This window comes from Neophocaena asiaeorientalis, unplaced genomic scaffold, assembly GCF_003031525.2.
Source record: "Neophocaena asiaeorientalis asiaeorientalis breed wild unplaced genomic scaffold, Neophocaena_asiaeorientalis_V1.1 scaffold43, whole genome shotgun sequence".
NCBI classification, from domain to species: domain Eukaryota; kingdom Metazoa; phylum Chordata; class Mammalia; order Artiodactyla; family Phocoenidae; genus Neophocaena; species Neophocaena asiaeorientalis.
In genome coordinates this window covers 10,937,952-10,947,468 of record NW_020173674.1, presented here as the reverse complement: position 1 = coordinate 10,947,468, position 9,517 = coordinate 10,937,952, and the positions used below count along the sequence as shown (strand labels likewise).

General features: G+C 47.9%; 1 protein-coding gene across 1 annotated transcript in view; it reads left to right on the top strand.

Moving 5' to 3' along the window:
* The window catches only part of DTX4 (deltex E3 ubiquitin ligase 4), a 33,811-nt gene that overhangs the window by 15,163 nt on the left and 9,131 nt on the right, over positions 1 to 9,517 (top strand). Inside the window, exons 3-7 of the mRNA XM_024749482.1 lie at positions 579 to 640; positions 982 to 1,143; positions 3,596 to 3,657; positions 4,572 to 4,724; positions 6,831 to 6,992. Coding sequence (XP_024605250.1) covers positions 579 to 640; positions 982 to 1,143; positions 3,596 to 3,657; positions 4,572 to 4,724; positions 6,831 to 6,992 — 601 coding nt within the window. The remainder of the gene's footprint in view (positions 1 to 578; positions 641 to 981; positions 1,144 to 3,595; positions 3,658 to 4,571; positions 4,725 to 6,830; positions 6,993 to 9,517) is intronic.

Genomic DNA, 9,517 nt, shown 5'->3' with positions numbered 1-9,517 from the left:
TCAGGGTAAGAGGGCTTGTGGGGGCGGGGGGTCTCAGGGTGGGATGGAGGGGTGGGTAGCAGTATTAAATAAGATGGCCTCAGGAACATCACTGAGAAGGGAACATTTGAGCCAAGGCTGAAGAAGTTGTAGGAGGGAACCAAGTAGGTGTCGGGTGGAACAGCATTTCAGGCAGAGGGAACAGCCTATGCAAAGGCTCTGAGGCAGGAGTGTTCTTGGCCAGTAGGAGGAAGAGCTAGAGTGCAGTAAAGAGGCGAGTGACTTGAGGAGAGGCCAGAGAGCTGGGGGGATTGGGGTGGGGGATTTTGGCAGCTCAGGCAGGGCTGTGTGGGCCTTCCTGGGACTCTGAGGGAACTGCGGAGCCATTCTGAGTTTTGAGGTTCTGTGGAGTGGACTGACAAGGTTTGAAGGTATCAGCTCTGGCTGAGGGGCTAAGAACTTACTGCATCTTTAGTAGGAATAAGTAGTTCCCGTAAGAAAGGGGAACCCCTCAGTGGGTGAAGTTTTGGGGTCCCCACCACTGGCCCATTTTGTCCCACTTGTCAAAAGCATGATGTGTCTGTTCTCTCCTTTTTCAGGGTCCCCACTGTCCCAGTGAAGAACCTAAGTGGGTCCAGTCCTGTCAACCCTGCCTTGGCAGGTAAGAGAAACCCCCGGCTGAAGGTAGAAAAACAAAAGCAATGAAATAGGTATGGTGAGCATTTGTAAAAAGAGAGAGAATTCAGATGTTGATTAAGACAAACGAGGATGTGAGGAGTTGGGTTGGAAGGGCAGGAAGAGTTTGGGAAGAATTGATCGTGAAAAGCACAGCTTGCTGTTGAAAATGAGTGAATGGATATGTTTCCGAGAAAAGTGGAGGCTACGTAGAGAATCCATGAGTTATGAGAATGCTGGTGGAAAGGAGGCGAGGAGGTTACTGGGGGGGGCGGGTTGGGGGGCTGACTCTCCAGTCCTTCTTCTCTCATGCTCTTGCCCTTCCAGGAATCACTGGGATCCTCATGAGTGCGGCAGGGCTGCCTGTGTGTCTTACCAGGCCACCAAAGCTGGCCCTCCACCCACCCCCCGTCAGCAAGAGCGAAATAAAGTCCATCCCAGGGGTTTCCAACACAAGCCGCAAGACCACCAAGAAACAAGCCAAGAAAGGTATCGGCCTCTTTATCGAAAGTGGTCCTGGCGGGGAGGTCACAGACTTGGCTCCCAGCCCTGGCTCTGCCTCCACCACTGAGGGTCATACCCATGCCTTCCCCCGCTGTGCCTTAATTTCTGCATCTGCTAAATGGGCCTACCTAGTACCTGTTCTGAGGATTACAGCAAAGTGGATGAGGTATGGATCAGATGGAGACACCTTGAGAAATATAAAAATGCAGCACAAAAATATAGGCACATAAACATAGGGTGCAGACACAGATAAAATATCAATACATTAGAGAGAAAGATCGCTTTGACATTGGAACCCAAACAGACTTGACTCATATCCCAACTTTGTCCCTTGCAGTCTTGTGATCCCAGTCTCTTATTTTCTCACCTTTACAATGGGCACAACTGGTACCCGGCAGGTATGTCCTGTAATGCATCCATGTCACTGGGGAAGTAACCACTGTCTTGTGTCCCTCTCTAGACTCCAGATGCTCTGGCCCCTCAAACCCCCCTTTAGGAGCTCCATTCTCTCTTTTCACATCCTACAACTAGGAGGTCAAATGCCTGTGCTTATCAGGGCACCAAGGGCACTTCAGCTCTGTGGCTGGTCTCTCTAGTCTCTGGTATTGGTTGTTAAGTGATTTCACGGTCACTCCTAAGTCCCCACCTTGCAAACTTGTTATGAAGTTTCAGTGGGATCATATGTATATTGTGACTTAGCCCGGCAAGCAATAGGCTTTCAGTTAATAGAAGCTTGATTCTTCTAAGAGAAGCAGGGCAGTGGAAAGGAAGGGCCCGCATCCCTGCTTCTGAATGTTGCAGGATCCACTTCCTCAAGCCCTTGTCCTACTTTTCCAGTCTATCAAAAGCTCTCTGCTTAAATAAACTTGATTGCCTTGCTGGTAGTCTCATAGGAAACGGCAGGATTTTGCACTTTCCCACTCTTCCTGTTATTAATAGCATATATCAGACTCTTAGCAGGTAAAGTGCCAGAGAACTGTACACCCGTTAGCTCATGTAATTGTCAAAGCATCGCTCTCAGTAGATGCTAGTGGCTGCTCCTGCCCATTTCCTAGGTGAGAAAACAGAATCTTAGAGACGTTAAGAAGGTCACCCAGGGGAGGCACTGACCCTTTTTTCAAATTTCTATGCCTCTTTGTGAGTCCGTATCATCCCATCCCCTGCCTTTAGGCTAGGCTGCCTAGCCTTAGGGGTCCAGTTCCTCCCCTCCCCCAAATTCCAGAATCAATGCAACTGTCAGGTAATTGCTTCCCAGAGCATCACCCTCTCCCTACTGCTGGGCTACCTCTGCTGGCAGCGATCATGCCATCAATGGCAAGAAGACGGTCTGAAGCCGTGGTCATAAATTTCTGGTTTCCCATAAAAATAATAGCACTTTGACTCCACATTACCGATTGAGACAGTACTTAGCACATTGTAAAAGGAATGCCATAAGCCTACCTAATGCTTTTAAACGTGTAACAGTTTACAGAGTGCTTTCCTTTTTTTTTTTTTACATCTTTATTGGAGTATAATTAATTTACAATGGTGTGTTAGTTTCTGCTTTATAACGAAGTGAATCAGTTATACATATACATATGTTCCCATATCTCTTCCCGCTTGCGTCTCCCTCCCACCTTCCCTATCCCACCCCTCCAGGCGGTCACAAAGCACCGAGCAGATCTCCCTGTGCTATGCGGCTGCTTCCCACTAGCTATCTACCTTACGTTTGGTAGTGTATATATGTGCATGTCTCTCTCTCGCTTTGTCACAGCTCACCCTTCCCCCTCCCCATATCCTCAAGTCCATTCTCTAGTAGGTCTGTGTCTTTATTCCTGTCTTATCCCTAGGTTCTTCATGACATTTTTTTTTCTTAGATTCCATATATATGTGTTAGCATACGGTATTTGTCTTTCTCTTTCTGACTTACTTCACTCTGTATGACAGACTCTAGGTCCATCCACCTCATTACAAATAGCTCAATTTCGTTTCTTTTTATGGCTGAGTAATATTCCGTTGTATATATGTGCCACATCTTCTTTATCCATTCATCCGACGATGGACACTTAGGTTGTTTCCACCTCTGGGCTGTTGTACATAGAGCTGCAATGCAGAGTGCTTTCATTTGTCATCTCATTGCATCGTTTGGGCGGGTCCAGGCTCTTCGATGATGTGGAAGAGAAACCCACTCAACCTCTATCAGTTAAAAAGTGGGTTTGTTGAAATTAGGCAGGGGGCTGTCAGGGAAGTGACCTAAGGAGATAAAAGCGGATGTGGACACCTCCCACCTCCTCAGGCCACCTCCCTCCATCTTCTACCACTCTGTTCCCTTTCAGTTCTTAAATCCAATTGTGCAATGAATTGCTTGCCTTTTCTGCTTTGAGCCTGGCTAACAACTCCCCTCTCTCTGGCACATCCAGCTTGTCTTGGTGGCCCACTGAATATCTTGTCCCCACAGGTAAAACCCCAGAAGAGGTGCTAAAGAAGTATCTGCAGAAAGTCCGGCATCCACCAGACGAGGTGACCGCAGGGGAGCCAGGGCGGGGCTCACCTTCTCCGTCACCCACAAGCATCTCCTCTGCCAGAGTTTTCCACAGGATGCGGCAGGAGCTGCTTTTAAGTCCTGACTGGTGCAGAGCTGGTCAGAGCGGACGCCCAGGCTCCGGGTTCATGGTCCTGAGCGACAGCTGCAGCTTAACTTCGCCCACCTCCCCATTCAGCAAACTGCTGACCAATTCTAAACTGCCTTAACGTGAGAGTCTGAATTTAAGAAAGGCAGTATGATAAGCTATGGGTACTGACTTTAAAAGGGGCTTGATGTCCCAGCAGTTCTCAACCAGAGGTGCTTTTACATGACTGGAGGGGAGAGGGGATGCTGATAGTATGTAGTAGACAAAGGCCAAGGATGCCGCTAAACACCCTACAATGCCCAGGAAGGCCCAGGACAGCACCCACAGCAAAGAATTATCTGGCCCCAAATGTCAATGGTGCCAAGGTTGAGAAATCCTGATGTAGACTTATTTAAACAGCAGCCTCTCCAGGACGCTTCAAATACAATTCCTTTACAGATGTTCCATTTAAATAAAGCTTGTCGGTGAGTCTCTCAGCAAGCATTGGTTTCCGCCACTGAAGGATACCAAGGAAGGACAGTCGGTCACAGCCCCCAAGGAGGTTATCATTCTGTTGGCCAGCCCAAATGAACATGTACCACCACCAGGAATTGTTTCAGGAATTTCTCTGTTGTGCAGAGCAGGGCAGAATTCTATTTAGATTCCCAAAGGCATGTTTACCCTGGTCTGTGGGCTTTCTAGAAGAGGAGAAGAAATAGCTCACCTGACCTCTGAGATCACGCGGGAACCACCTTGGAGACGCTTTGGCCTCCTAGGCTGATTGAGAGCTGATGTCCTCTTTCCTCTGTCCCCTCCCACCCCCAGGACTGCACCATCTGTATGGAGCGCCTCACGGCCCCCTCAGGCTACAAGGGTCCACAGCCGACGGTCAAGCCTGACCTAGTGGGTAAGCTGTCCAGATGCGGCCACATCTACCACATCTACTGCCTGGTCGCCATGTACAACAATGGCAACAAGGTTAGTGCCAGCCCGTGGGGCTGCTGCCACCTCCCTCGTGGGCCCTGGGGTGTGAGAGCATGGAGGCCTTATTGGAGTGGCACGCAGGTGGTTTGGGGAGTCTCAAAGGCATCCCAGGGCAGCAGGAGTGATGAACTTGGTTGTTCTCAGCAGGATCAATTTCCCACGAAATTATGATGTTGGTAAACTCTGTCTTTACCTTCCTTTTGGTCTATGCTACCCGACTCTCCCCCTGTATCCACACTGAGTGGTGGTCTGAAAGGTGTAGACTTCTGTCCCTGAGAGTCCCAGGGGGGAGTGGTCCATGATGATGGGCCAGGGGTTAGTATCCAGTCATACTGGCATGGATGGATTTCCCATCACCCTTCCTTCTCCCAGGGCTAGTGATTTTCAGTTACGATTCATTTTCGGTGGACAATTTCAAAACACCTTCCACCGCCCCTTCAAAAGCACTAAAGATTTTACCAAGGTATAACTGGAAGTCCCTTAGGGTCCTAGTTCGAGGAGGGGAAGGCTGTCTGTGATGCTTGTCTTGTCCAAGAGAGCTGGTTTCCAGGAATCTGGGAGTGTCCTCAGATGGTAACTCTCTGCTTACAATGCCTAAGCCATTGAGTTTTCTCATGTTCTCTCCCATGCCTGGAATAACCTTCATTCCCCATCTGCATGAATTTGAATTCTACTCATTTCTCCAGGCCCATCTTGGATTGCCTCAGAGTCTGAGATTTTTGTGATATCCAACTGCTTATTCATCCAAAAAAATGTTTGGCTTTCAGAGGCTGCTCTGTACGTCTCTTGCTGTGGGAAAAGAGTAAAGGCAGCAGACGTAAGCTCAAACCCTGGCTTAGTGGCCAAATGGCCTTGGGCAAGATTTTCAACCTCCCGGACATTTCATTTTCCATCTGGAAAATGGAGATAAAACAATCCCTACTTTATAGAGTGCTGTTAGCATTGTTATTCAAATTGGTATCTCCTTTGTATTATGGCTGTATGTTTTTTCCCTTCACCCTAATATAGCCCTGTGGTTGAAACTCCCGAAGTGCCAATCTTGGGATCTTTCTCTGTCTCAGAGAGCTCAATTATTCGTGAACGATGTGTGTCTGTATCCCTTGCCCAATATCCTGACCCTAAGAAAAAAGTTTCATCGGGATTTGGCATTTGAAGAGGTTATTTTGGGTTTAAAGAGGTTTCTTAGGACATGTATTCCCTTTTTTGATAACTGTATTCAAGAATAATCTAGGACTCTTGCGTTTATTTCCTTGGTGCTTCAAAAATGTTGAAGACACTATCCTTTATTCTCTTTTGCACTAATACTTTGAAGCACACAGTTTTTATCTTCTTTACAGAGAAGCGGGGTGAAAAGGCCCAGAGAGAATTTATTGGATGGAGTGATTCATCCAAGGTCACGAAGCAAGTTAAGGCCAGAACAGAGTGGGACCCTGGCCTTGGATTCCTATCCTTTGATCACACGGAGTAACTTCCATTGCCCTGAATACAAGCTGTTCCTTTAAATGAGTAGAGTTTGAATGGAAACGTCCTTAAATAGCCCCGCAGAGGATCCCAGTCTTCCCCGAGGAGATCTGGATGTCCTGGAGAGCTCTGGTCCCCGCTGTGTGACAGCACTTTGTACACACGTTGTTCCCTGCCCACGCTTTCCTTCTCCTCACTCCCTTTCTTTTTGCAAGCTGGGAACAGGATTTACTGTCCAGGCTCTCTCCCAAGCTCTCCTCCTATCCTTCCAGAAGACACGTCACCAGGTCCCACTGTGAAACCACGACCCCACACGTCACTGTACCCAGAGTCCCCCACCATCCCCCCATCAGGGTCCTGAGATGCAGGGCAAAGCCCGGTCTCCTTATGAAGGATGGGGTCTCTCTTACATGTCCCTTAGCGTGGAGCATGGGGTTGGTGTGGAAGTTTCCTCCTCTCATTTTGGAGAAAGCTTCAGATTTCAATGGCCTCAGTGGCCAAGCAGGGGGGCAACTCAGGTCTGTTACTCATTTGAGTGCATTTTGCCCCCGACCCCAGCCCTTTATCTCAGGTACCTTTTGGGGTTGGGTGGGAAGGTCATTAGTAAAACTGTTTCCTATTCTGACCTTGTCTCTTCAGGATGGGAGTTTGCAGTGTCCAACCTGTAAGACCATTTATGGGGTGAAGACAGGTACCCAGCCTCCAGGGAAGATGGAGTACCACCTCATTCCCCACTCTCTGCCTGGCCACCCAGACTGCAAAACCATCCGGATCATCTACAGCATCCCCCCTGGCATTCAGGTGAGCCCACCCTTAGCCACTGGCTTTTATCATTTAAAGTTCAAATGTTTGCAGGTAAATGTTTGTCTTCAGTCCATTCAAGCTACTGTAACAAACAAACAAAAAAACCCACAGACTGGATGACTTTTAAACAACAGAACTTTATTTCTCACTGTTCTGGAGGCTGAGAAGTTCAAGATTGAGATGCCAGCAGATTCAGTGTCTGGTGGCAGCCCGCCTCCTGGTTTGTACACCGTCTTCTTACCGTGTCCTCACGTGGCAGAAGGGATATGCAGCCTCTCTGGCGTCTCTTTTATAAGGATACTGATCCCATTCCTGATGACTTCACCTTTGTAACCTAATCACCCACCAAGGGACCCCCCACATCTCCTAATACCATCACATTGGGGATTAGGTTTCAACATAATAATTTATGGGGGGGACCCAGACTTTCAGTCTACAGCTCTCCACCCGTGGCCTCCCCAAATTCATGTCCTTCCTGCACACAAAATACATTCACTCCATCCCAATAGCCCCCAAGTCTTAACACATTCCCGCACCCACTTCAAAGTTTCAGTCCGAAGTCTTACCTAGATATCATCTACATTAGATAGGGTGAGACTCAAGGTAGAATTCATTCTGAGGCCAATTCCTCTCCAGCTGTGAACCTGCGAAACAGAACAATTTATGTGGCGGTGTCTCACCAGACACTGAATCGGCCGACACCTTGATCTGGAACTTCCCAGACTCTAGAACTGTGAAAAATGAATTTCTGTTGTTTACAAGCCACCCAGTTTATGTTATTTTCTTATAGCAGCCAGAGCTGCTAAGACAATGTTATGCTATGAAAAGTCTCCTTCCCACTCCGGTCCCCCATCTACCCAGTCTCACCCTCCCCGACTCTCCGCCACTGTTCTCACTTTCTTATGTATCCTTTCAGGGTTCTTTGTGCATTTGCAACAAAGACTTCATCCGCTCCTCCCATCTTCACACAAAGGTGACATATCAGACATATTGTTCTGCACGCTGCACTTGCTTTCTTTTTTTTTTTTGCGGTACGCGGGCCTCTCACTGTTATGGCCTCTCCCGTTGCGGAGCACAGGCTCCGGATGCGCAGGCTCAGCGGCCGTGGCTCACGGGCCCAGCCACTCCGCGGCATGTGGGATCCTCCCGGACCGGGGCACGAAACCCGCGTCCCCTACATCGGCAGGCGGACTCTCAACCACTGCGCCACCAAGGAAGCCCTCTTTTTTTTTAGATCTTTATTGGAGTATAACTGCTTCACAGTGCTGTGTTAGTTTCTGTCGTACAACAAAGTGAATCAGCCATATGCGTACACATGTCCCTATATCCCCTCCCTCTTGAGCCTCCCTCCCATCCTCCCCAGCCCACCCCTGTAGGTCGTGGAAGCACCGAGCTGATCTCCCTGTGCTATGTTGCTGCTTCCCACATGTACCACAATGTTCATTGCAGCACTATTTACAATAGCCAGGACGTGGACGCACCCTGCATTTTCAATGAACAATATAGTCTGTAGATCTTTCCATGTCAGTATAGAGAGAACTTCCACATTCTTTCTTAGCTTTGCATAATCATCCCTTGTATGAATGTACCATAATTTATATTCAGCCATCTCCATATGATGGGCATATGGATTGTTTCCAATCTTTTGCTACAACAAAATGTCATGAATAACCTTGCACGCATGTGAGTATATCTGTAGAATAATTTTCTAGAAGTGGATTTTTTTTTTTTGTCAAATGGTATTTGCATTTGTAATTTGATAGATAGTCCTTGACTTTTGTGGACATTTCTTTTGATTCTTCAAAAGACAGCCCTAACGGACAAATTGAACAATTTTCCTGGCAGTAAACACAAACGTGTCCCTTCCTTCACACATTGAAGCTTTTTCTAAATGTTTAGGGTGTTCACTGGATTCATTTATTTAACAGATATTTATTAGTTTACCTTCCTTTCCTCCTTCCTCCTTGCCTTCCTCCATTTTGTCTTTTGTTTAACAAACATTTGAGTGTGGACAGGGGACCAGACATGTTCTAGATGCTAGAGAAAGAATGGTGAGCTAAACAGACACAGCCCTTGCTTCCCTGAAGTCCCCCTTCTAGTGAGATAAGGAAGAAATAAAACAGAGAGATGTAATAGTCTGTAAAAAATTGAATTTAAAAACATGGCTCTTCTTTGAAGGACGTATCAACCAGTCAGGCAGAAATAAATACACATCACTAAACTATAGAGTAAAAACGGATGTGCACCACTGATACAAGCTGTGGGAAGCAGGGCGGACAGACAACACACAGGAGGAGGGAGTAAGGAGGATGTGAGAGAGCGGGCAGAGAAGGGGGACTGTGGCCAGGTCGGGAGGCCTTCGACACCAGGGTGAAGGCTGTAGGTTCTCCTTGACAGGCTGGTGGCGGGGCATCCCTCGAGGTGGTCGGGCGTTGGTTAGGGTTATGGAAGGTCGTGTGATTGGGGAGCTGCTTTAGGAGGGCCAGTCTGGCAAAAGAGTGGGGGGTGACCTGACAGACCAG